The 26,791-nt window shown below is 46.5% G+C and overlaps 2 protein-coding genes across 7 annotated transcripts in view; one reads left to right on the top strand and one right to left on the bottom strand.

Annotated features, from left to right (window-relative positions):
• On the top strand, positions 1-24,886 carry Lig3 (DNA ligase 3). 3 transcript variants are annotated; one of them, XM_041663875.1, is made up of 20 exons: positions 1-125; positions 2,457-3,010; positions 5,472-5,615; positions 8,056-8,253; positions 8,932-9,083; positions 9,853-10,019; positions 10,143-10,220; positions 10,842-11,010; positions 12,458-12,613; positions 14,315-14,446; positions 15,047-15,126; positions 16,207-16,294; positions 16,583-16,660; positions 16,905-17,028; positions 17,896-18,038; positions 18,368-18,442; positions 18,806-18,952; positions 19,765-19,972; positions 20,607-20,728; positions 21,721-24,886. In XM_041663875.1, exons 2-20 carry the CDS (start codon positions 2,461-2,463, stop codon positions 21,952-21,954), a joined length of 3,045 nt encoding a protein of 1,014 aa, XP_041519809.1. In that variant the 5' UTR covers positions 1-125; positions 2,457-2,460; the 3' UTR covers positions 21,955-24,886. The 3 variants fall into 3 exon arrangements, with proteins under 3 accessions (XP_041519809.1, XP_041519808.1, XP_041519810.1); XM_041663874.1 differs by having other exon boundaries at positions 8,053-8,253; XM_041663876.1 differs by having other exon boundaries at positions 83-125; positions 2,690-3,010; positions 8,053-8,253.
• Positions 24,413-26,791, bottom strand: part of Rffl (ring finger and FYVE like domain containing E3 ubiquitin protein ligase) — a 67,265-nt gene continuing 64,886 nt past the window's right edge. For all 4 annotated transcript variants that reach the window (XM_041663878.1, XM_041663880.1, XM_041663879.1 and 1 more), the window contains one exon: positions 24,413-26,791. In XM_041663878.1, the coding sequence (XP_041519812.1) occupies positions 26,610-26,791 (182 nt within the window). In that variant the 3' untranslated portion in view covers positions 24,413-26,609.

The raw sequence follows: 26,791 nt of genomic DNA, 5'->3' as shown, positions 1-26,791 counted from the left end.
CCTCCAGTTCAAGGACCCGTATTTAAAGAGACAGGCGTTCTAGTCACCGTGCGAGGCCCGCGCTTGTGGGCTCCTAGGCGGGCGGGCCGTGTGGAGCGTCGGAGCCTGAACAGCCGGGAAGGAAGGTGAGGGGCGGCGCGGCTGGCCGCGGGGCGCGGTGTGGGGAGGGATAAGACCGGGGCCTAGCGCGGCGTGGCTGGAGAGCCCGTGGCTCCTCCCCCGCCCGCCGCTCAGCCTGGGGGCACACCCTCCGTGACGTGGCGGCCCCCCAGGAGCCCACGGGAGGCCCGCGGCCCCTGAGACCCCAGGCGGGCACTGGGGAGGGCAGGATGCCACCCGCGCCCGAGTGGATGTCCCTAGGGGTCCGACCGCGGCTCCCAGGCAGAGCATGGAGGCAGATCGGCGAGCTGCTCTCCGCGGCCCCGGGGCTCCTGAGCCTCCCCGCGCGGTCTGCCCCGGTGGTTAATTGTCCCATCCCGGGCCGAGGGCTGCATGCCACCCACCATTATGTGAGGAAAGTTGAAGTCCTGCTCTCCCCTAGCTCCTCCTCGGCCCTGCCGTCCTTCACTCGCCTCTCTGATTCTTAAATGTGAGGCTTGGGTGACCCACTATGAGTCTCCCCAGTTAATGGACCTTCTCCCCCCACCCCACCCCCGTCCTACATTGTTAAATACACAAGTTTGGTATACATTCCCCAGGAATTCAGAACTCTATCTCCAGCCCGCCCTCGAATTCGTTGTGATTTTCCTAACCACCCCATGAAGTACTTCTAATCTTGGAGGATGTTTTCCTTTTGAGATGGATGGGCTTGCCGTTTAGCCCTGGCTAGACTGAAATTTACTAAGTAAGTCAGACTGTCTAGCTTCGAACGGACACCACAGTCCTTCTGCCTTCTGAGTGCTGAGATTACAAGCGAGAACCATCATAATTAACTGTTATAAAAATAAAACTAGGGCTGGGCGTGTTGGTACAACGCCTTTAATCCCTGCCCTTAGAATGCCAGCCTGCCCTACATAGTGACTTCCAGTACTACATAGAAAGTACCCCCAAAACGAAAAATAAACAAATATAAATTGAAGCGGGGCGTGGTGGCGCACGCCTTTAATCCCAACACTCAGGAGGAAGAGGCAGGCAAATCTATGATTTCAAGGCCAGCCTGGTCTACAGAACGAATTCCAGGAAAGCTAGGGCTGTTACACAGAGAAACCCTTCTTGAAAGGTGAAAGAAAGAGAGAGAGAGAAAGAAAGAAATTAGGCTTCTTGGCTCATACCTATAATCCCAGCTCTAGAGAGCTGGAGGCAGGATTGGCTGTTTCGGGATGGCCTTGTTTACATAGCAAGTTGAAGGAAACTGAACCACTTGGTATCTGCCGCCCACCCCATGGGTAAACTGGCTTCCTGTCCTTTCCCTTCCATAGTTCACCAGCTGTGCTGTGCTCTGTGTAGCACAGCAGTGAGAGAGTAAGCTTTCTGTTGACACAGTAGCAATTTTACTTCACAGCAGTGTGCGGACAAAAATAGTTTCTAGTATATTGGAAATTAAAACTATAAAGAAAGCCACTAATAGTTGGGCGGTGGTAGCGCTGCCTTTAATCCCAGCACTCGGAAGCAGGGACTGGCAGATGTCTGGTTTTGTTTTGTTTTGTTTTATTTTAATAACCAAGAACAATTACATCGTGTTTATGAAGTTTACCTGTGAAATATAACACGAGGTACCTTTAGAAAACAAGCCATTATAACAGATTTGGGATTTCAGAAGAAGGCCCTCCTTTGAGAGGCAACTCATCAGAGCCTATAATCAGATTGACTGCCTGGGTTCAAAGCCATGCTCAGCCATTTGTTAGCTGTGTGACCCTCAGCAAGTTACTTTGCTTCTCTGCTCCAATTCCATCTGTAAAATGTAACCCACAGTAGTACTTAATTCAAGTAGTAGTTGTTCTAAGAGTAAAATTCTTAGAAACAGAATAAGCAATTCCCTTGCTTAATTCAGCAACCTGAATCAGGGAAAGTTGAAATAACTGGAATGTAAGAGTCAAAGATAGTGATGGATAAATCAATCCAAGTAGAAGCAGTGATTATACCTAGTACTTCTTATAATTATTTAAGTGCCTTTTTTTGTTTGTAAGTTTTTTGAGGCAGGGTTTCTCTGTGTTTCTCACGTTTCTTACAGAGGTCTGTCTGCCTCCCAAATGCTCGGATTAAAGGCATGCGCCACCACCGCCCAGCTAGAATCTTGGTAATATTTAAAGGGCACCATTCATTACTAGTATCTCATATTGTTGATGTTGCATGCCCCTTTGGAAACTGAGTTTTCCTGTATTGGAACTCTGCTTCAGCCTAGGTGAATACATTGGGAAGTGCTTGATTAATCACGAACTCTGTCTGAGATTCTGGCCATTAAGAAATTGGAAGCCCGTCTTCATATCTTTGTGTTTATTTTCCACCCTTTCATACAGCTATATGACTTTGGCTTTCAAGATCCTCTTCCCGAGAAACCTTTGTGCCCTTGGCAGAAAAGAACTGTGCCTGTTCCCAGAACAGAATTACTGGTCTGCCATAAGACAATTCAGCCAGTGGTCGGAAACAGATCCTCTTCGTGGGTGCCGCCTCCTCCAGAGAAAAAAGTCTGTCCTATCTTTCCAGAGAGGGCATCTAAGACCACGTGCCACCCACCTTGTCTTCTTCCCAGGGTCGTATGTGGGACTCTGTACTAGCCCCTGTGAGATGGCGGAGCAGCGGTTCTGTGTGGACTATGCCAAGCGGGGTACAGCTGGCTGCAAGAAATGCAAGGAGAAGATTGTAAAAGGCGTATGCCGCATTGGCAAAGTGGTGCCCAATCCCTTCTCCGAGTCTGGGGGCGATATGAAAGAGTGGTACCATATTAAGTGCATGTTTGAAAAACTGGAGCGGGCGCGGGCTACCACAAAAAAAATCGAAGATCTCACAGAGCTGGAAGGCTGGGAAGAGCTGGAAGATAACGAAAAGGAACAGATAAGCCAGCACATTGCAGGTGGGTTGGAGAACCTGCTTTCTCAGCTTGCTGGTGCTGGTGCTAATAGAATAGGATGCAAGGAGACTAGAGTCTAGGAGATTTCTTTCTTTGTTCATCTTGCTTGGGCATAATTTCAAATTCACACAGTAGTTATAAGAATAAAAATAATACTAAGAGCACTCACATTCTCTGTACACAGATTTCCCTCTTGATACTAGTCAGTTTACTCTATCATTCCTGTCTGTGGGCTCACTCTACACATCAGGATTGTTTTTATTGAGCCATTCAGAAAACATTGTATCATCAGGCCCTGTAGATACTCTAGAGTGTACCTTAAAAATAGGATCTTCTCTTACATGATCATAGTTTACCTGTCAACCTCAGTAGATTTACCTTGATGCAATACTTTCTTATCTGTATACTGTTTTGTCAGTTGACTGAATATTATAATTTAGTAGTATAAATGTTATAATTTAGTAGTACCCATTGTAGGGTTCAGGTCTAGCATCAGATTAGGTACTGCATCTAATTGTCATGTTTATTTAGCCTCCTTTACTCTGCAACATTTCCAGAGTGTCTTTTTGGTTTTTGGTTTTGTTTTTAGATGTGTTCTTGCCATGCCATGTAACTTGGGCAGACCTCACACTTGGAGCAGTCTTCCCGCCTTGTCTCCCCAGGACTAAGAATATAGGCTTGTGTCACCAAGTCTGTCACTCTATGGTCTTTTAGATGTTGATATTTTTAAAGAATAAAAGACCCGCTACCACCATTTTAGCTGTCACCTTTCTATCTTTACAAACTTGTAGATTACTACTTTCCCCAGGGACTTAAAGTTCATTATGGTACTTAATTGTTCCATATTTGGCCAGCCTGCAGTCCCTTTAGGGAGGCTTCTATATCCTGTAAACCCTAGTTTATCTCGCACTCTCTCTCTCTGCAGCCTTGCTGTGTGGCCCTAGCTGACCTTAGAGTCTCAGTCGTTTCTGCACCAGCCTCTCAACTCCTGAAGTTGCACACAACTGCCAACCACACCTGGCACATCTTTTTCCTTGCGTTTTAGCTAGGTGAGGTGGCATAAGCCTGCAGTCCTAGGTACTCGGGGGTGAGTGTAAGGCCTGTGGGCCACGTTTTATGAGTACTTATGCATTAGGCATAAAAGGATGCTCTTGACTTCTATGTGTCCTCCCCTAGCTGTGGCAGTAGACGTTCCTCCAAGGATTCTGAATTCCCATTAGTGAAAAATAGTTTTGGAAACCAAAATCTGGATGCTGTATGTCTCATCATCTTGGGGTGTATTTGCTTCTAAGTCCTTGGAACAGACAGCTAGAAAGATATATGTGTGCATATACATAGAATCACATATATGCATATATCCACACACACATGTTTACTCCTCTATGTGGTTGCTGGGAATTGAACTTAGGACCTCTGGAAGAGCAGCCAGTGCTCTTAACCACTGAGCCGTCTCTCCAGCCTCCAGGCCTCTATTCTCAGCCTTTGTTACTGATTCTATCTCATTCAGGGGAAGGGAAATGCAGTCAACAGGAATTTTTCTACCAGTGCCAAACAGGCATGCTCTGGTTTCTTCTTTTTTTACTTGGTTGTTTCTATATATTGGGGTTATTCCACAAAGCAAGGTCCAAGTTCTATCTATCAAAATGTGATTACTGGGGCTGGAGAGACGACGGCTCAGCAGTTAAGAGCAAAGGTATTTCTTTCTGAGGACCTGAGTTTGATTCTCAGCACCCCCATGGCAGCTCATAATTATTTGTAACCTAATCCCGAGAGATCTAATACCCTTTTCTGGCTTCCCTGGGTACCAGGAATACACATGGTACCCAGACATACATACAGGCAAAACACCCATTCATACAAAAAAAATTTTTTTAAATAAATGATTATTGATTTCCCTCAAGTCTATACTTTAAGAAAATATTATATATTGGATAAGAGGTGGGGAATTTTGATGAAATTTCAAGCTACCAGTAGAGGTAAATTGTAGTGCAACACCTTCTCTACGCACTACAGTACGGTTTGTGAGTCAGGCAAGGGGCTGGAGATTGAAACACACACAGCCAAGAATGCTCTCTTTATTGTGGTCTAGGGCAGCTTATATAGGGTCTCCTTGACTAGTGGCCACGCCCTAACTCTCAGCTGCAAGCCCACTAGAAACCACTTCCCTGTCATCAGGAACTCCTGAGGGTCTTGGAGCAGCTGCAAGCATAGGAAAACAGGTTGTTTACTCCAGCAGACGGGGTTCAAGTCCCCAACAGTAAATGATCCCCAGATTACCTTTTTCCTCTCTCTGTCCAATACCCTTTTACCTTCTCCCAACACACAAAAAGACCAGCCAGCCTGGGGTCAGAGTACAGTGGAAACTTAGCAAGCAGAGAATTGAGAACTGTTGATAAAATCTCCAAAAGCTTCTTTGGTAGTCTTTCTCTGAAGGACATTTTTGTTCTTTGTGTGGGTCCTGTAGACCTATCTTCTAAGGCAGCTGGTACACCAAAGAAGAAAGCGGCTGTCCAGGCTAAGCTGACAACCACTGGCCAGGTGACATCCCCAGCAAAAGGTGCTTCGTTTGTCACCAGTACCAATCCCCGAAAATTTTCTGGATTTTCAGGTAAGATTGGGTTAAGGCTACTGGTAAGGCCCTCCCTCCTTTGTATGGAATCTTCTCTGGGGTTCTGGCTGAATGAGAATGCTGTGTTGCCGAGAGCCGGTAGCTGGCGTCTGTCTGGGCAGTTGAGCTGCAGCTGACTCTCAGTGCCCCACTCTGCAGCATTTCTTTGTGTGCTCAGTCTCTGGTGTAGCAGGAACAGTAGTTGGTTTCATAATTGCATTTGTCAATACCTCGTCCACTTAAAGTTATTACCTGGGTCCAAAAGATTTTTCTAACTTGCTCTTTCTTTATTGGTGTTTTGTTGTTGGTTGGTTGGTTTGGTTTTTCAAGACGGTTTCTTTGTGTAGCCCTGGCTGTCCTAGAACTCCCTCTGTAGACCAGGCTGACCCCGAACTGACAGAGATTCACCTTCCTCTGCCTCCTGAGTGCTGCGGTTTAAGGCGTGAACCACCACCACTTGGCTAGTTCTTCTTTTTTATGACAGAATTCTGAGAAGTTGTTTCCCCAAGCTTGCCTAAACTGGAAAGGAAGTGTGGGAGGATAGGTCACGCATAGAATTTTTCCTTGATTTCCCTTAACAGTCAGTTGTCCATATATTCCTATGGTAGAGATTGTGTGAGCAAGAAACTAGAAGGAAGATCTGAATGACAGGTTCCTGTTTTGTTGGGAGACAGTAGAGCCCATTAATTAAAGAAGGTGGACTTGGGACAGGCTCTGAATTCAAACTAGATCTCCAATCTCTTGTTTATGTCTTGGCAAGATAAACAAATAGTAATTTGTGATTATATACACACATATGTAAGTTGTTTCTGTTATATAACAAACTACTGTTCATGGACTGGAACCAGTGAAACTTTGCTAGAACCTATGCTGCAGATGGGAATTGAGAGGATCATTTATTGGCTATAGCAAGAGAAAGCATTGACTATAGCTTTTGTTCTTTCCTTAACCTGAGAAGTGCTTTTCTGTTACGTTCATTATGCTCATTTTATGAATGAAGTTCAGGCTCACAATGGAACTATTATTTCATTGTTGTGTTTGTCCCAATAGTGTGTTATTTACCCTATACCCTGTAGCCTGTTTCATTGTTTGAGATAAACAGTTCTTATGACTGACTCAGTTGAAGAAAATAATAAAATAAAACCCTTTGGACTTGAGTAGTTTGGAGGTTCAAAGAAGCCTAGATGTGAAGTCAGAAGAACTGAGGTTTGGTTCATGCTTGACAGCTTGGTGCTTTGAACAAATCTTCACCTGTTTGATCCTCTGTGGCTTTGTCTGTGAATTAAGACATTAGTCCTGTCATGAGGACTATGGCATATAATGTTACAAAAATTATGCTGGATCTGTAGGAGTTTTGCACACACACGGTTAATTTGTTCTGTTGAAGAGAGAGTCTTTGCTAGAGAAATAAATGGCTTACATGGTAAAGGCTAGGCTCACAACCCAGAAATAGAAGAGGATCTTCTGTCCAGGCTGTTCTGAAATTAAGATCCTCCTGTGTCAAACTCTCAGGTACTAAAAGTACAGGCATGTGCTGCTGTCTCTGGCAGTTTTTATTATTTGAGAACTCGGGTTTGTTTTTTTTTGTTGGTAGTAGACCAGGATAGGGATGCAGATAACACGCCCTGGTCTTGTGCGTGGAATTTAGAAGAGCCGAAAGGAATAGGGTGCTCTTGAACCCAGCTAAATACTGTGCTTTGGAAAAATCCCCTCCCCACATCAGATTTAGATTCCAGGTCAGATTTACAGTGTACAAAACCCAAACCAGAAGCTTTGGTAAACAGTTCCTTCCTATAAGAACTCTGCCTTGGCCTTGTAAGTGATCACAAAGAGGTGAGAAAGAATCACCGAGGATTCTCTCTCTCAAAATAAAATTGCCTTTTATTTTGACAATAAGAAAAGACAAACTGGAGTGGTGATTCCTGACTTTGTTGCTGGCACACTTGTCTTGGCTCCTTTACCAAGGTGGTCTTGAAAGCTATCTGCTCTTGGGCCTTGGTCTCATCAGTAAGAAGACAGTGAAACCTATAATCTGTCAGGTTTGCACAGCTCTGACAGCCCACGATGGCAATATTTCAAATTAGCATGTCCTTTAGTTTCTTCTCCCTTTTGCAGCCCAGCCTTTCTGGAGTCATTATTAGAATTGCTGAGATCCACCTGATGGCTGTGGCCTGAAAGCAGCCTCTGTTCCTATATGAGATGCTCATATAAACAGATGCTTCTAAGTCCAGTCTTCAAGCAGTGGTATTTTGGCCAATTTTACTTGCCTACCCTATGTATACTTGTGACGAGGGTGTAGTACATCTACCCCCAGTGACTCTTTGTGGGGATTAAATAAAACTATGTGTAAAGCCCCAGCAAAATTTTTATTTTCTTCTTTCTTGTTTGTGCTTCCCCAAAAGGAAAAATGGATCATCTGTGTTGTTTCTCTCTTCAGCAGCCAAAGCCAACAACTCTGAGCAAGGCCCCTCAAACCCTGCTCCTAAGACAAGTTTGTCTGCAAGTAAATGTGACCCTAAGCACAAAGACTGTCTACTGCGAGAGTTCCGGAAGCTGTGCGCCATGGTGGCCGAAAACCCTAGCTACAATACAAAGACCCAGATCATCCAGGACTTTTTGCAGAAAGGCTCTACAGGAGGTAGGGCCATGAGCATCCTGAGTATGTTTTCCCTCTGAAAAGCTTAGAGCCATGACCAGTTCTATGGGTATAATACACTGGTGTCTTGAAATTCTTGATAATCTTGGAATGGGATCCTGTAGCTGTAATTGTCACCAGACCCTGCATATTCTATAGCAGTTCTGATCAGGGTGCTTGGCCATTTTCTTCCTCTGCCCATATTTTGTCCTAAGGAGGCAGAAGAACCCATTTGACCAGTAGAGAAATTGTTCACTTGCATATGTGATTAGGTGAACCACATGCCCAGTGTAGAGTAGAATTGTCTGACCCTGTTTCTTTCATAGATCTAGCAAATTGTCACTCCGTATCTGTTACATCATCACAAAGTGAAAGTCAGGGCTTCACCCAGTGGGAGATCATGGGATAAAGGTGAGGCAGACAAAACCCACAGCCTAGCTTCTACTACTAGTGATAGATACAGGGAGCTGTGGGAAGCAGTCCCTGCTTTATTTTTTTTTTTTAATTTATTTAGGGCCTCACTGTGTATCCTTGACTGTCTAGGTACTTACTGTGTAGACCATACTGGCCTTCAACTCCCAGAGATCTGCGGGCTTCTGCCTCCTGAATGCTGGAATTAAAGCTGTGTCCACACCTGGCAGCTCCATTTTTTTATGGAATTTTCCTTCCTTTTGTTTTCAGATGGCTTCCACGGTGATGTGTACCTAACAGTGAAGCTGTTGCTGCCGGGAGTCATTAAGAGTGTTTACAACTTGAACGATAAGCAGATTGTGAAACTTTTTAGCCGCATTTTTAACTGCAACCCAGATGAGATGGCCCGGGATCTGGAACAGGTCAGAGTCGGGTGTAGGGAGGCCACAGCCCAGGTGGGACTCTGCCAGGATTTAAAAATGACTGAGAGCCAGGGGGCACCCACCTTTAATCCCAGCACTCGGGAGGCAGAGGCAGGCGGATCTCTGTGAGTTCGAGGCCAGCCTGGTCTGCAAGAGCTAGTTCCAGGACAGGCTCCAAAGCTGCAGAGAAACCCTGTCTCGAAAACCAAAATAACTGAGCACATCCTGGTGTAGGGAACTGAAACTTACTGAACAAGGTTCTGTTAGACTGTGGAAGCTGCCAGTGGACACGACTGTTCCTTTCATAAGTTTGATAATTGAAAGCATACCACTGCCAAGCCACAAAAGGCCTTATCTGAAAAGTCAGGACTCGAGACTTCTTTTTGTCTCTCCTGGGGCTATTCTGAATTCAGGTGCTTGCTTGCTTGCTTTCCCTCTTTCTATGTACTTCCCATTTGTCTTTGGCTTGTTCATGGCTCTAGCCTTGCTGCCATGGAAAGTTTCTATTCAAACGTCTACTATTGGAAAGACTGTGCCTCTAAGTTGAAATTCTTAACAGCAATCAGATTGGCTCTATCTTGGATTAGTGCTGTCTCTACTCAGCTAAAGCAAGTGGGTAGCCTTGTGTGGCTAGATGGGTCCTTCTAGGAACTGGCTAGGAGAGTTCCTGAGAACAATTCTGGGACAGAAGCTGTGGTAGAACTCTTGATTATCACTAGTCCTGAGCTCCCTGGGGTTGCAGCAGTGGCATTTTGGTTTTTGGAGACAGGGTGACGTGTCTGAGACGATCAGAGTCTTCTTTGAGCAGAGCAAGTCTTTCCCCCCAGCCGCCAAGAGCCTCCTCACCATCCAAGAAGTGGATGCCTTCCTCTTGCACCTCTCCAAGCTCACCAAAGAGGATGAGCAGCAGCAAGCCCTGCAGGACATTGCCTCCAGGTTGGGGAGCTGCCTCAAACCACACCCAATGACGGTGGGCTAGGGAGGTGGACTGCTCTGGGAGGGAAGGCTTGGAGATGAGAACTCTTCAGACATAAAGCTGAATATGCCTCATCTCTTTAGGTGTACAGCCAATGACCTTAAGTGCATCATCCGGTTGATCAAACATGATCTGAAGATGAACTCAGGTGCAAAACACGTGTAAGTACCATAGCTTCTCTGACAGTCTGCATTGCCAACTTCTTCGTTCCCTGCTGCTCTCAGGACTTGGGAGACCTGCTACAGATTTGAACCCTAATTGTTAATTTCCTCTGGGACCCTACTCCCTTCCACACCCATTTTCTCACATTTAAAGTGGAGCAGCTATCTTTAACACAAAGCCGCTACAAGTGAAAGTCTGGAACAGGCTTCTTGCCCATTCCAGCCCCATCCTCTGCCAAGGCTGCACCAAGTAAGGCACAGGGTCTCAAAACTCTGGGTGTTCTGTTTTATCTTTTCCTGTGCCACCTTTGATTCCCAACCTTTTGACTTTGTAACATCTACAAAATTCATACTCAAGAACTGTTTATTCAGGTTTCAAAAAAAAAATTAGAAAATAAATCATAAGTTTTTTTAAATAAATTTGACCACTTTGTGGTGGGGCACGTTTGTAACTACCTTTGACTCCATGCGGCTACTCCTGTAGGCTGGATACAACTTCAGGTTAAAAGGAGGGAACTTTAAGGCTACTTCCCCAGCATCTCTCCTGTCTGACAGACTGCTACCCGAAGCCATAGTGTCAGATGTAGAGGTTTGTCTCCTTGCTCCTGTCTGCCTTGGCAGGTTAGATGCTCTTGACCCCAATGCTTATGAAGCCTTCAAAGCCTCACGCAACCTGCAGGATGTGGTGGAGCGAGTCCTTCACAATGAGCAGGAGGTGGAGAAGGACCCAGGTCGGCGACGGGCTCTGAGCGTCCAGGCCTCACTGATGACTCCTGTGCAGCCCATGCTGGTGAGGAGCACTGCCTTGTCCCTATCACCCGTGTCTCTTTAAGTTGCTGGCATCTGAAAGGGTGAAAGGCAAGGGTTCTTCCCTGTAGGTTGCCTAGAGAAGAGTGGAGATGAGCAGAGCAGTGCTAGGCTAGGAAGTAAGGCTCAGAGGAAGGCAGTGTGGTCTAGTACAACCTTAGCACAGCCTCCAGCACTGCCACCAGCAAGCCCTAGCATCTGGGACGGGTCACCGGGCCTCCTTAGTGCTTTACTTTCCTTGTGGGAGTGGCGTCTGAGACTAAGTAGTTTAGCATCACACTTGAGACAGCATAGCCCCCAAGACTGTGACCTCCTGCAGGAGAGCTCAGAGCTGGCAACAGAGCCAGGCCTCGTGTGACAGGGAGAAGCAGCAGCTCAAGGAATAGAGCCTCACTCCAGTTCATAACTTGGGGTTCTGCACCTTTAGTGAGGATGGGCTGGCCCTTCTGGTCTTTATGTGTAGTAGAGTCAGCATCTGCTGCTCTGCCACTTGCTGTGAGTCCCCTTGTGCTTTCCAAGGGTATATAGCGATTTTTTTTTCTTTTTCTGGAACTATCTTAGAATACTAAACCCTTGAGTTAGGCTTTTATGTTTGGGATAGGGAAGAATTCTCCTGCTTCCAGAAATATAGGATAGTCAGTGCCAAAATAGTGTGGTCTCCTGCCAGGGACAGAACCACCTCCTTCACCTAGAGATGGGACTTTTCTGGCTTCCTTGGGAGTGCTTCCTAGAGTCCTTCCCACAGCCTTGTCTAAAGAATGGTGCTTTAGCACACGGGCTTGGGAGGAGACCGTGTATGCACAGTTGAGGCTGTTTAGTGGCTGCCTGACCTTAAGTGAGTGCATAACTTCCCAGAGTTCGGTTCTCTCCTGCAGCGTTTGCCATGTGAAGCATCACCAAAGATGAAATGATGTTGTGTTTTGTGGCCTGACAAGAACCACCAGAATGGTAGTTACTGTTTGGGTCTGGCTGGTGCCAGTATGTGAGTGTGTCTGTGTCTGAGTATCCTCTTGTTCTGTCGGTCTCAGATTATAGTCACCCTGCCAGCCTCACTGTCACTGGCCCTCTTCATTTCTACCCCACCATCTCTTACACTGGGATAGCAAGTATGTTTAGTAAGCCAGGTGCCTTGTAAGAGCCTTAATTATTGAGGATGAAAATCTTACTTCAGAAGACTTACTCTAAAATGGATAGCATTTATCTTTTCCAGAAAGCAGACTGTTAAGTCAACTCTGGAGGTAGATGAGCTATTTTTTTATTTGAGATAATCTTGGTATCAACTAATGATTTTATAATCACAATATAGCATTGCCCAGCCTTTTGCAATACCATCACCCCTTTAGCAGCAGTCTGTCCTAGCAACCCCAGCCCCAGGCTCTGCTAAGGAGCCCCAGTTAAAGGGATCCAGCATTTGCTTTCTCCATCCCAAGGCTGAGGCCTGCAAGTCCATCGAGTATGCAATGAAGAAGTGTCCCAATGGCATGTTCTCTGAGATCAAGTACGATGGTGAGCGAGTCCAGGTGCATAAGAAGGGGGACCACTTCAGCTACTTCAGCCGCAGTCTCAAGCCTGTCCTGCCTCACAAGGTAATTGCCTTCAGCCAGGACTCTCCCCTCCCTGCCTGTAAGAGCCACCAGGCCAGAACTGCAGGGCCTTTCCAGCTGTACTTCACAGAAGGGAATTTGTTTTTATCTGTAAATGAATGGAATTAATTCCTGGACTCTTCTAGTAATGAAAGGCTGCTCAGCTGGGACAGCCAAAGAGCTCCGACTTGGATTAGTGGGGCGGGAAAGCCTGGATGGTGCGGTGCAGACAGTGAGCTCTGTGCGAGTCATTGGTGTTTCTGTGTCTCCTGTGCTCCTTCTGGGCTAGATTAAGGTTCATGTACAAGGAACTGTTGGGCTGTCATTCGTTAGCTTGCTTAACAAGTATTTCTCAAATAGTATGCACTATTGTAGGTAATGGACATATAAAAGTACAAACAATGGGTGAAGTACTGACCTTCATAGGCTGATAGTTTGTTAAGTGCACAATATTATGGGGCTGTCTTTCTGCCCTACTCAGGATTGGTGGGAATTGAGAACCTTATTCCTCAGCCCTTCTCAGCTCCCAGGCCCAGTCTTTTGAGGTCTGTGGAAAAGAAACAGCTGGGTTTATGGCCCCAGTAGCTTGTGAGTAAATGGAATTCCTAGCTTTGCCACCCCCTTCTTTCCCAGTTCTGGCTTGGTTTCTCAGAGTCTATGGATTGCGGAATGTGTTGTACAGTCTAGTATGGACATGGTAGCTGGGCCACTTGTTTTATGTATTCAGCAAGAGCACTGAGCGGTAGTGTTGCATGGAGCTTTACGTGAGGCTCATCTGTTCCAGGGGCACTGAAACTGATGAGTACCTGCTGTGAGAAGGATGGTGTGAGACAGACTGTCTTGTGACCTTGGGACATGTGAACACAGCTTTCCAGAATACGTTTTCTTTACCTTTCTAAATATTATGGATTGAACCTAGGCTTACACAAGCTAGGCAAGGGCTGAATACTAAGCTATGTCCCCACTCTGGAAGGGCTGGGTTGGGGATAGAGGGGAGTAAGGATGGGTGGTCAGGTCTTTTCTCATCCCACTCCATATCCAAGATAGGGACTGTCTGTGTGCTGCTCTCAGCTGAGGAACTAGACCATTGTCGGGCCCTTTGGTATCCTTTGTCAAGAATACCTGGGGTTACAGTGGGACCTCTTCCACTGAGCAGTCAGAAATTAGGGCTTTGCCTAAGTTAGGAAAAATCCATTCCCAGGGCTCATACTCTGAAGTCAGCAGGAGCTTCAGAGCTCCCACGTAGAGAAGACCCTATTCTCATTCCTCACTGTTTCCAGGGCTTTGTTTCTCTCAGCCCTGCAACCTATGTGTTGCCCCATCCCAGTCCTTAGCCCGATAACAGCAATCTTCTGTAGTGGACACTGGTCTCTACCTGCCTGTTGTTCCTCTTTCCTCTCGTCCCATAGCCATCCACCTCCATGTCCTCCCGACAAACTCACTCTATTTCTTCCTTTTTCCTCCAAACCCATAGAACATGACTCCAAGTAGGCTGGCCATTCTCTGGGTCTAAGACAGAGGTAATAGAGCAGATAGTCTGGTCCTCTTTCAGGGAAGACTGACACAGCCAAGCTGTATATTTCACCCACTGCTTGGGCTTCCACATGTTGTCTCTAATATTTTGCCTGGGCTTTGATCTCTGTGGCTTGGTTTTAAGTCTTAACTGCCAAATCATCCTTGCCAAAGCTACCTTTCTACTTCCAGGTGGCCCACTTTAAGGACTACATCCCCAGAGCTTTTCCTGGGGGTGAGAGTATGATCTTGGACTCCGAGGTGCTCCTGATTGACAACAACACAGGCAAACCACTGCCGTTTGGGACTCTGGGAGTGCACAAGGTACACATTGAGAGTCCTGTGTACAAAATGTGTTGTTAATCTAAAAGGTAGTGAAGAGGGGATAAAGGCACGTAGGTCAGGGCCTGTTCCATTGTTTGTTCTTCCATTAAAAAGGAGTTGCTTATTAGGAACTGCCATAGAATTGAGTTGGTTCCAGTTCACTACGTTTTTCCATTACTGTAACAAAATACTGGAGGCCACTGTTCTATGAAGCGTAGTTCCAGAGGTTACCGTCAGGGAATACAGGGCCCATATCTTTAGATCACTGCTAGTACAGCACATCATGGCAAGGATATGTGACAGAGCAAAATCACTTACATCATGAACTGAGGGGCACAGAGAGGGGAAGTCCCACAATCCCTTTAAGAACATACCACTAATGACTTAAGACCTTCCCCTACCTTACCACCCTGGGGTCCAAGCTTTTAACACTTGGGCCTTTGGGAAACGTTAGAGATCTGAAATTTAGTACCATCTATGGATTATTCTATGGCCCAGGCCTGCACCAACAGACAGGACTGTTCACTGGGGGCTGCAGAAATGGACTGCTATTCCCCTGATCTCGTGCCCACATGTACCTACTACTCATTTCCCCTACAGAAAGCTGCCTTCCAGGATGCTAATGTCTGCCTGTTTGTTTTTGATTGTATCTACTTTAATGATGTCAGCTTGATGGACAGGTAAGTTAGCTAGTGTTTTGATGTTTTTTTTGTTTGTGTATGTGTTTGTTTGTGTTTTGTTTTCATATTTTGCAGTACTGGGGATGAAATCCAGGGCCTTACATGTATTAAGCATATGGTCTACCATTAGATTTTACTCCCTGGCTATCTTTTTTTTTTTTTCTTTGGGCGGGGTGGGGTGGGTGGTAGTTGCAAGACAGGGTTTCTCTGTGCAGCTTTGGAGCCCATCCTGGAACTCGCTCTGTAGACCAGGCTGGCCTTGAACTCAAAGAGATCTGCTATCTGCCTCCTGAGTGTTGGCATTAAAGGTGTGCACCAACACCACCCTGCCTCTGGCTACTATTTTAAAACCCAGAATCTCTCTGCACTGGGGATTTATCTGGTTGGGCCTTCCATTAGGAAAGAAATAGGGGTTGGACTAACATTTGTGCATTGTATCTATCAGCTTATAGGGGATGCCATGGTGAACTGACAGTCTTGAGTAAGCTGCATCCACAGGCTTGAACCTACATAGCTGATACCTGTCCTTCTTGCACTTAGGATGTCTCCTTAATACTGTTTCTATAGCTACTACATAAATGATTAAGAAAGAAAGTGGAAAGAATTGATGGGGCAGGGTCCCAAAGCTTGTACTAGCCACCAGCCTTGGGTTAGGATTAGACAGGCAGGGTGTGGGACCTAACCTGTGTCAGTCAAGCTGTTCACTTAGGCTAGCCAGCCTGGGGGTGAGGTTTAGACAGAGTAGAGCATTAGCACAAAAGTTGTAATGTTGAAAAACAAAAAACAAGGTTTCAGGTGGGACTAGGACTTATAGTCTGGAATGGAGGCAGGTGTTCTCTTGGCTCAATAGAGGAGAAAGCACTGTTATGAACCGGCTGTGAGCCACAGCTCACAGTGGTCCATCTTCAGTGTTGACGAGTTCTTGTAACCCTTGACAGCAGAACCGTTAATAGAGGAGCTTGGATCTATAGCTGTCCCTCTCCTGAAACATCAATTTTATCATTGGGCAATGTCCTGTATTAGAATTCCTCTAGGGGTGGGAGGGAGGCTCTTTTCCCTCAGCTCTGCTGTTTCCCTTAGGCCTCTTTGTGAGCGACGCAAGTTTCTTCATGACAACATGGTTGAAATCCGTAACCGGATTATGTTCTCAGAAATGAAGCAAGTCACAGTAAGTGAAATTCCTATCCTAGGTGGGATTTTAGAACAGAGCAGAGGACCCCATGGAGTATGAGAAGATGAGCCTCAGGCATACTTAATATGGAGTGCATATATTACATAATTTTCTTCACTCTGAAGGGCGGGGCATGAATCTTCCCAGGCAAGTGGCCTACTTCTCAAAGCCGCAGCAGCTCTTTAAGACCGTTTCCTTACATCTAAGTACGTTTCTACAAGTGTATAGAAATGAACACGGTGTCTGTTCTCACATTGTCTGCACATCTCTCTTGCTGTCCCTCAGAAAGCCTCAGACCTGGCTGACATGATAAACCGGGTGATCCGAGAGGGCTTAGAAGGGCTGGTGCTGAAGGATGTGAAGGTAAGATGGCTACACCCTTGTCTTTTCCTGCTGGAGATGACAGGGTCACTGGAGGTGGGAGAGAGTGAAAGCTGCATGGGAGTCTTTCCTACTTAACTGGGGCAGGCCGGTCCCGGATCTGAAAATGGCTTTGCATGTGCTATAGTCAGATAGACAGAGGTCTGGCTGGGCCACAGTGGTGAAAAGACAGGCCCTACCCTTCTGGAGTTTGCACTCTCTGATCTATTTTCTTGTGTCCCCTCAGGGTACATACGAGCCTGGGAAGCGGCACTGGCTAAAAGTTAAGAAAGATTATTTGAACGAGGGGGCCATGGCCGATACAGCTGATCTGGTGGTTCTTGGGGCCTTCTATGGGCAAGGGAGCAAAGGTCAGTGGTGTCTGATCCCCATGGTGGTACTCTATCAGAAGATTCACACTGGCCGCCTTGCTAGTTCGATCTGCTGGTCATGGATTGCTTGGTCCTGGGATCTGGGGCCTTGATCACATCAGGCAGTGGCATCTGGGAGCTACAGGCTGACACACAGAAATCAGTTAAGAGCTTATGCCCCCCAAGCCTTTCAACCTAAATTGATGACTAGCACCTACATAGTGAAAGGAGAGAACTGACTCCCACAAGTTGTCCTTTGACCTCCACACACTACACTGTAGTATGTTTAAATACTGGAGTATGATTGGCTACACACAAGTAGACATTCACAAAAAATAAATAACAAAATATGTTTTAATAAAAAGAGGAAAAATAAAAAGAAGTTGATCAAGAATACCTTCTGCTGTCCCAACGTAAGGGAGCTCAACATCAGCTGTTTCAAAAGCTCACTGACAGCTTCCTTCTCAGAAAACTCTTGTTTCCTGATTGGGGAGAAAGATGAGATCTGAGATCTTAAGGCAGTGTCATGTCAGGTTATGTCTGCTATATCTCAGGCACTGTCCAGTTCCCTGGAGCCCAGTAAATTGTGATTACTCTTGGCATGTTTTTTGTGTGGGGGTCGTGGGGTGGGGGGGAGAATGTTGTTTTTTTTTTGAGACAGGGTTTTTCTGTGTAACAACATTGGCTGCCCTGGAACTCTGTAGACCAGGCTGGCCTTGAATTCAGAGATCTGCTTACTACCTCTGCCTCCCAAGTGCTGGGATTCAAGGTGTGTCCCACCACTGTCCAGCTACTCTAATATTCTTGATGCTAAGGCCCTGGTCCTTGCCCATTCTAACCCATACTCAATTCATGTTCCCCTCCCAGGCGGCATGATGTCCATCTTCCTCATGGGCTGCTATGATCCTGACAGCCAGAAATGGTGCACTGTCACCAAATGTTCCGGAGGCCATGATGATGCCACACTTGCTCGACTGCAGAAGGAGCTAGACATGGTGAAGATCAGCAAGGTGAGGTCGGACCCTGGCCCCAACAGTCATCGCTCCCGAGACACAGGATGTGCTCTCAGGACTGAGGTCTACAGGTCTGGTTTTAATTCAGTAAGGAGCTTGCTTCTTGGCCATAGGAGCAGGATTAGGCTTCCAAATCTCAGAGATCCTTCCATGTGAATGGTGGCCTGTTCCCTGTGGGCCACAGCCTCTCTGGAGAGGAAGGATCACGTGGGGTGAGGAGTCATTTTTTTTTTTTTTTAAGCTAAGCCACATTCAGTTTCTTTGCCAAAGACTTAAACCTTGCTCCAGCATGACAGTAAGCCCAAACAGTGTCTTTTCTTCTTCAGGATCCCAGCAAGATACCCAGTTGGCTGAAGATCAACAAGATCTACTATCCTGACTTTATTGTTCCCGACCCAAAGGTATCAACTTGATGGTTTGTGGCCCCCACCCCAATAGTATGTAATTCTCCAGTGCCACAGAAGTTAGCCCAGGCTTGCTAAAGGTCCACCCAGGAAGGGACTAGGATATTCAGCCAAATGACAGACACAAAGCTAACCAGCCATCACTGAAGACTCTCCTTAGTAGAGGGGAAGCAAACTCCCATCCACTTGTCCAAGGACCTGTTGTAGAAGGACCTAGCCCAGGCAGGTTTCAAGGGGAGGCAGAACTGGCTCACATGCCTCCTGGGTACCTCTGTGCTTTTTTTCCCCGTTTGCCATTTTTCTGGCTGCTGAAGATTTCCTTCTTGGCCATAAATAATCTACCTGTTTCATTCCTGACAGAAAGCTGCTGTGTGGGAGATCACGGGAGCAGAATTCTCCAAATCTGAGGCTCACACTGCTGATGGGATCTCCATCCGATTTCCTCGCTGCACCCGAATTCGGGATGATAAGGACTGGAAATCTGCAACTAACCTCCCTCAACTCAAGGTGCCAGCTCCTTGGCTTTCTAAATGTCCCCCACCCCACTGTCTTGCCCTTAAAAAGAGTTTTGGGTTTCTGGCCTGTTCAGTCTTTTGGCTCGTTACCTTTGTTCCACAGGGACAAAACAAGGAGAGCAATTAAGAGTTGAAACTTCCAGCTCACCCTCCTCAGGTCCGCTGAAGGCCCCCTAGCTTCCCACAGCCTTTTTAGGAGTTGCCCCAGGCCACAGTCCTACTTCACTAAGAAATGAGGTTTAGGGGCTGGAGAGATGGTTCAATGGTTAAGAGCACTGGCTGCTCTTCCAGAGGACCCAGGATCCCCAGCATCCACACTATAGCTTACAACTGTCTTGTAACTCCAGTTCTAGGGAATCTAGTACCCTCTTCTAGGCTCTGTAGGCACCATTTACGTAGTACACAGACACACTACACATTTTTTAAACTAGGATTTAGGGAGAATGTAAAATCGCACACCTTTAAAATTTTGGCAGAGACAAAGTTTCCCTGAGTTCAAGGCCAGCCTGGTATATATGGTAAATTCCAGACCTGGCAGAGCTATACCATGAGACCCTGTCTCAAAAACAAATTGTTATTCCTCTGAGCCTGTAATCTCAGCACTGGAGAGGCTAAGACGGGAAGATCTTAAGTTTAAAGCCAGTCAAAAAAAAAAAAAAAAAAAATTGGGTGCCACAGGTCACTTTCACCACAGTTGCTCAGATAACAGGGCCCTACTTTATTCCCTAACTACGTGTGCCAGGCACCACTCACCCAGACCCAGGGAAGGAAGTGGCAGCACCTGACTTCCTCCCCACTTCTTAGGAACTGTACCAGCTGTCCAAAGAAAAGGCAGACTTCACCGTAGTGGCTGGAGATGAGGGGAGCTCCACTACTGGAGGTAGCAATGGTGAGAGTGAGGGCACTGCTGGGTCTGCTGTACCCCACAAGGCCCCCAAGACACCTCCCAGTAAGTCCTCTGCCAGTGGAAGGAAGACCGAACAGAAGCTGAATAACTCCAATAGCAGAGGTGGTAAGTAAGAGGGCTTGAGGTGATGAAGAAGGGTGTGGGTAGGAAGAGATGGTAGGGCAGACAGATGTCTGTGACTAGGTGTCCACTATAACAGACATTCAGTGCATTCCTGGCATGTGACTAGCCGTGGGCCAGAATCTGTTTTACCAAGCAGGCACCTCTATCTGCTCGTAACCTGAGTGACAGTACTCAGGAGAGCCAGTCTGACTTGGGAATGAGCCGCTTTGGAGCTGAGTGGTCTAGTGGTCTAGCTGATAGCCTTGCTCCCCCTTCTTTCATGGTCATAGCAGAAGTGCCTGACCCATCTCCTGACTCCCTGACTTCCAAGGCCATTAGCAGTTCCCTTTGTCCTCTTCCTTCTTGTGTTTGGTTTGGTTTTAGTTTTGTCATTTTTTTTTTTTAATTTCTTCTTTTTGGTTTTGTGATTTCTATATAGCCAGGTTTACACCAGGCTGGCCTTTGACTCACTGTGTGGCCCCAAATGACCCTGAACTTCTGAGCCTTCTGCCTCTATCTCCTTAGTGCTGGGATTATAGGCACGTCCCAGTTTGTGCAGTGCTAGGGATTGGACCTGGTGCCTTATACATGTTCGGCAAGTACCTAACTCCATACCATGACCTCTGCTGTCCTGCAGGCAACAAGGTGATTCCAAAGCCTTCCCCCATGAAACCAGGAGACAAGCTGACCACGAAGTCTTCTCCAGTGAAAGTGGGGGTGAAGAGGAAAGCTGCTGATGAGACCCAATGCCCTACAAAGGTGAGGGAAAGAACAGTGATGGGACAGGCCAGTTGGCTCAGGCCCTGGAGTTCCAAGCTCTTGTGTGTGAAGTTGAAAAGGTGTCTGTCCCTGTTGGTCTGGGGGAAGGCTACTCAAGTCCTTCCCTTCCTGTTTGGCAAGCGAGCAGTCCTTCTCCACCCTGTGCCCTTTTGTTGCCTTGCAGAGGCAGCGGGTCAGCCAGCAAAGAGGAAGGAGAGCCGGAGGCAGGAGATAGAGCCAGCCTAGCAGGAGAAGCTGCAGGGGCCCAACGAGCCGCCAGTGTCAAGTTACAGTTCACATTAAAAAACTAAGTCCAGTCTGGGTGTCGGGTGCAGCAGTGCCTTTGTGTCTCTCGAGCATACCCAGCAAGGAGAGGGAGACGGCCATGTCATAGAAAACCCAGCTAAGGAGTATATTTTCCCTTTAGTTGGTCCTTGGTCTGGCAACATCTGTTGAATACCTACTGAGATCAGCAACTAGCTAGTCTGGTGCCCTGGGTGGCTTCTGACCCAGAAAGTAAATGAAGAAACATGATCAACAGAGATTGCACCCCTGCCCAAGCATTAAGCACAGAAGGTGAAATCTCAGGGCCTAACTAAACCTACTTCTCATTAGAAACCATTTGAACTCATCCACACTGATGAGCAAGACTCCAAGGCTCCTTATCTAGGTAACTGCAGAGCAGACTACTTAATCTTTGGAAGGTATTTTACATTGGGTGGCTCTTGGAGAGATGCCCTTTTTCCCTATCTTGGCCTCAGATGTTGGAGCCCATCACTTTTCCCTTTTCTCCTAGTCAGGGACAGGAGAAAGTGTCAGACCTGGGTCAACCAGAGTGACTGGAGAAGATGGGTTAGCAACAGCCTTTCCTTCAGTCATCCATCTATGTCCTAATCCTAGACTCTATGCATCCCAGGCTGTCGTGTATTCTGGTGGGTAAAGTTGAAAGTGCGCCCAGGATAGGGCTCACTCTGCGTGGACTCTGTTTGCAGGTGCTGTTGGATGTCTTCACCGGGGTGCGGCTCTACTTGCCACCTTCCACACCAGACTTCAAGAGGCTCAAACGCTACTTTGTGGCATTCAACGGGGATCTGGTACAGGAATTTGACATGGCCTCAGCCACACATGTGCTGGGTAACAGAGAGAACAATACTGAGGCCCAGCTGGTCTCTCCAGAGTGGATCTGGTCATGTATCCGAAAACGGAGGCTGACAGCCCCCTGCTAGAACTTTATTCTTTCTCTTTGGGCTGTCCTTGCCTGCCCACTCTACCACAAGGCTCAGCCTGGATGGTAGGGGCTTCTTCGCCAAGCAGTGTACCTTCTTATACCCTCCAACTCTTCATGGTCCTTTCTGGATCAGGAGTTAGTTGCTGTGGGCACAAGCAATGCTCTTGCTAGTTTAACTAGATCTTTCAGATCTGGGTGCTAGCTTTGTCTTCTTGTTTAAAAAGAAGCCGACCTTAGTTGTTTGAGGTGCTGATAACCAACCTAAACCCTTATGCATGCTAGGCACAGTGTTGTGCCCTTGAACTACAATTTTATAAGTGAGAAATCTTAAGCCAGGCATGGTAGTGCATGAGGAGCCAGAAGTCAGAGGATCAGGAGTTCAAGGCTAGCCTTGAACAAAAAACAAACAAACAAACAAAAAAGCATCTTCCCCCCCCCCCAGTTCCACCTCCGTGACTAAGGAATGAAGGCTGAGCAGAATCTACTTCCTTTGTCTGCTCCTTTTTCACTTCCATGTGCATCTTAAAAATTGTATTTGAACTGTCCTCACACGCTTCCTGTATGTGGCAAAATCTTTATTTTGCCTGGTCCCTTTTGTCAGGATGAACCCTCATGTGAAAGAACAAAGTGGTCCCAGCTTGGAGGGAGAGGCTGTCATCTATAGGAAAGGTGGTCTCCTTGGAGGATCTGCCTCCTCAAAGTCTGGACTACTCTCAGGAGTACAGATCCACAGCCAGGAAAATCTACCCACCCTGCTTTCCACGGCTCACTAGCTCCTGTGCCACCTGTGGCAGATTGCTTGCAAAGATCATTTCTGTGTACAGCTGCAGAGAATCCTGTTTGCAACAGTGGAAATGTCCTAAGCCAGCCTCATCTGGTTGTCAAGCTCTTGAAATGTGGCACTAACACCCTCTAAAAAGACAAGTCACCAGTGACCATCACACACTTCTGAGCATCAATCAGTTCCGCAAAAGGAAGGGGCAGAGGCACTGCTCCTAAATCACTAGATGACTGTAACCTCAGATGCCTTATGTAACACAGGCACAGAACCTGGTACAGATGTTATGCAGGAGGAGGCCTGGCTTACCACCTTGCATGACGAAGTTCACACTTGGCTCTGGGCTTCTCTAGATACTGTAGTAGACTGGCTTCCAAGTCTATGCTGTGCCACCTCTGGAAGATCAGTTCTCTCCTATTACCAACTCAGCAGGCTTATCTGCTATCTCCTGTCAGCTAGGACACGATGACCAAACCTCTTAAACACCTGTGTGGGCCTCTAAGCTACAGACATACTACCCCAAGTATTCCTAATACCCTACTAGGAGGTTGCTTACTGGTCTGGCTTTGCCTTTCACCTACTATTTAAAATGTCCAGAGGGAAGACACAATGTAGATGCTCTGACAACTAGGGCAGAGTGGGTACAACTCAGTCTGCCGAGTCAGATACTTTTTAATCAGCCTTCAAATCAAAAGCCGCTTTTTGCTTTGAGTACTTACCTGCATAGAATCTCCAACTTCCTTGGACCAAGCAGCTAGGTAGAGCATTAAAGATAACTCTTCCCCACCACACAGGGCTGAAATTTCAGCTCCTTGTCCCTTGAATGCCTTACTATGTATTCACTCCAGTTCACTGGTGTTTGTATGTTTCTTCCAGTCTGACATAATTCTCTCTGCAGGGAGATTAGACTGTATGCACACCTTTGTATCTTTTCCTGTCTCTCCACCCAACCCTAAGTGCTATCACCCTAAACCTCCCCTGCTCTTTTGGCCTTGGTTTACATAGTGCCGGCTAATGACAGAGTGGCCGTCCTGGATGCTGAACAGGTCAGCCATTAGCAAGACTTCTCTCTTTAAGAGACAGGGTAGAATCCTGTCTCGTCCAGTTCTGCAGTGGGTGACACACTCTTCTCCCTTCCCCTCAGGCACCTGGTCAGAGACAGGGTAGAATCCTGTCTCGTCCAGTTCTGCAGTGGGTGACACACTCTTCTCCCTTCCCCTCAGGCACCTGGTCAGGTAGGCTAGTATAGGCCTATGTGTATTTTGCAGTCTGCTCTTTAGGCTGGGCCAACCTTTGAGCCATACTTGTCTGTCACAACTGTGTTCACTTAACTGGCTACCTAGCTGTCCTGAGATCCCATCCCACTTAGCTCTTGAAGACCCTTTCCCGATGGGACTGTAAATAATTCACATGGTGCTTCCATTTGCTCTTGAGAATCATCCTTACGCTAGCTCCACTTCTAGTCTGTCCCATAATTTCTCCCACACCCTTGCGATCGTAGGCAAGTCACAACACCAAGCAGGGTACCTTGACCAAGATCAGGTGGCCCAAACATTTCCATAAGTAGAATGGAGTCTCTGAGGAGCAACAGCTCTATGAATCTGGCCTGATACTTGCCTATATTCACTAGTACTTTGGGGCCTCAGGCATCATCCCCACACCAGATAGGACAGGTATCTGTATTTAAAATTTATTACAAAATTATAAAGCAGAGCTCTGTAACAAAAAATACACATTTGGGTTTACTTTTTAACATCCAGGTGAGAAAATCTTAATATAAGCGACTTGGAGCAACACATTCACATCCAAGAGATTTTTTTAAACAAATTTGTACAATATAGACCATTAATTCCTTTACAGCTTATTAGTTTAGAACTGGCTATTCCAACCTACAAACCAATCAGCTGTCTGTCTTTTAAAACTAAGTCTCAAGTGAAATCTTGGTGCAATCACAGCGAAGTCCACAGAATAGTTGGAAGGATTAGGTGTTTACATGTTAATTAAGACCAAGGATCCGTGATGAACAGAAAGGGGCTCAAGTACTTAAAACAAAACAAAACAAATCAGGTTTTCTACCTGGGGTGAATATTAACTGGAATAGAATCTTAGAATTCCAACTTTCATTTGGTGTAACAATAAAAAAGTTGTTTGACATCTGGATTTTTTCCCAAAAGATAAAAGATTTAAAAATAAGTTCTTTCTTCAAAACAAGTACCCTCAGCTCTGTTACTCAGGTTGCTAACAGGCCATCAGTATATTATTTCTGTTGCTGTCTAGGAGGTAGGGAGATAAGGCCTCAGAAGGGAGAGCAGTTGTAAGAAGGGGAGCCAGCTCTGAAGAATTGTTAGGTCTTACTGAGCTGCATAATCAGACCTGTTTCACAGTGCGTTCAGGAGCAGCAAAATCAGTGGGCTGTGCTAAACTGAAGACATTGTAAACTACAGTACTTACTAGGGAGGGAACGGGAATATTTGTGGAGGAGTCTCTTGATTTCTGACACCTACAAAGGCTTTGACCTGAAATCTGGCCATCTGGACTTAGAATGTAGAGGTAAAGTGGCTGCCTCCAACAACTACTTCATGGAACTATTTGATTCCCCTGAAAGGATTTAGAGGTTAATGATGGAAAGAAAGCCTACGTATTTCTAATAGCCCCCTTAGAGGTGCCCCTCTGCTTTCCAGGGTCATGACTGGTTCTTCCAGTCTCACTTAGCTGCACAGTGGAGGGTAGTGGTTTTATCCAGGAGGGTGTAGCAGGTACATCCTACATAGGAACACATAGCTCCTATGCCTGTTGAGCTGTTCCAGCAAACACCACTCGAACCTTTCAAGCTATGTCAGTGATGTAAAGACCCCTTGAGGCTCAAATCATGATTTAGAGAATGCTTTGTGCTGACCTGCCCAAAAGGCTGAGAAGCAACCATGGACATAGTCCAGCCTAATTCAGCACCTTCCAGTGCCTCATACACTGTCCTGTGTGTCTGCTCCCCAGGAACTTCATGAGCAGCGAGGTGAAAGAAGAGCAGGGTTCTTGGCCTAAGTTCCTAGGCCTTCATAAGCAAATGTAAAACCAAAAAAGAGTGGTTTCAGCCAGCTGAAGTGAGGATTAGAAGCCAAAGCAAACTGCCATGGCCTCTATTTCTTTCCTCGCAAGCCAAGGTTAAAGATGGTGCAGTCAAACCCAAAGAAAAGCAGCAGAGATGACCCACACACCAGCTCTTAGGGATTTCCCAGCAGTTTGGGGTCAGGTCAGGGGACTGATCATTTCCAACCCCAACACTAATAGAAGTGACTCAACTTAGAAACTTTTCTATAGTATTTAGACTTAATTTCTCACCAGAAATCAGTCTACCGATCCAAATTCTGACCTAGGAAATACTATTGGTCTGGTTAATGTATTTTTTGGTCCATAGAAACAAATGGATTTTAGGCAATGTAGTGGACTTAAAACACACAGAAATCAGAAATTTAAATCCAGATGTGCTGGGTGGGGAAAGGAACCATTTCCAGCAGTACTTGTGATTGATGAAACAGGAGTGGTGTATGGGATGTGTGAAATGTGTCTTAGGTTCTTGGGAAGGAAGGAAGACATGGTCTAAGTTCTGGAAAGTCCTCTTCATTGATTACCATCACCACACAATGATCAGAGAAGCAGGCATTCACTCATGTGATCTGAATCAGTTCCTACTGGCTTTGGGCTCTGCCACCTGAGAGGTACACTCCATGGCAAGACAGGTCTGCCAGGCACCTCTGCTTGTCTTGGTCTTAAGAACACTGCCAGTTTCTCAATAAACTGCCTTCGTGCATCAGACCAACCCTGAGCCTAGACACTATGGGCCATGTCCCATAAGGCACTGAAGAAACCAATGCTAGCCCTCAGGACCGGAAGACATGCACTGCTCGGATGACGTACTGCCGGCAGATAGGACATTCGTTCATGCGTTTGCCACACTTGGTACAGGTCACCATGTGGCCACACTCCAACAGAACGCAGTCAATGGGTGAGTCCATGCAAATCTTACACAGGTTCTCCTCCAGGCCAGAAGGCACTGCTCCCC

Source organism: Microtus oregoni, unplaced genomic scaffold, assembly GCF_018167655.1.
Source record: "Microtus oregoni isolate MIOR12 unplaced genomic scaffold, Mior012 000015F_ref0000493, whole genome shotgun sequence".
Lineage (NCBI taxonomy): Eukaryota > Metazoa > Chordata > Mammalia > Rodentia > Cricetidae > Microtus > Microtus oregoni.
This window is presented reverse-complemented; position numbering and strand designations above follow the sequence as displayed.

Excerpts from the sequence above, each read along its gene's own strand:
- Lig3 (XM_041663874.1), top strand. The coding sequence starts at position 2,461 with ATGACTTTGGCTTTCAAGATCCTCTTCCCGAGAAACCTTTGTGCCCTT. Across the intron at positions 5,616-8,052 it reads AAAATTTTCTGGATTTTCAG|CAGCCAAAGCCAACAACTCT; the intron begins GTAAGATTGGGT and ends TTCTCTCTTCAG. Across the intron at positions 18,039-18,367 it reads ACATGGTGAAGATCAGCAAG|GATCCCAGCAAGATACCCAG; the intron begins GTGAGGTCGGAC and ends TTTCTTCTTCAG.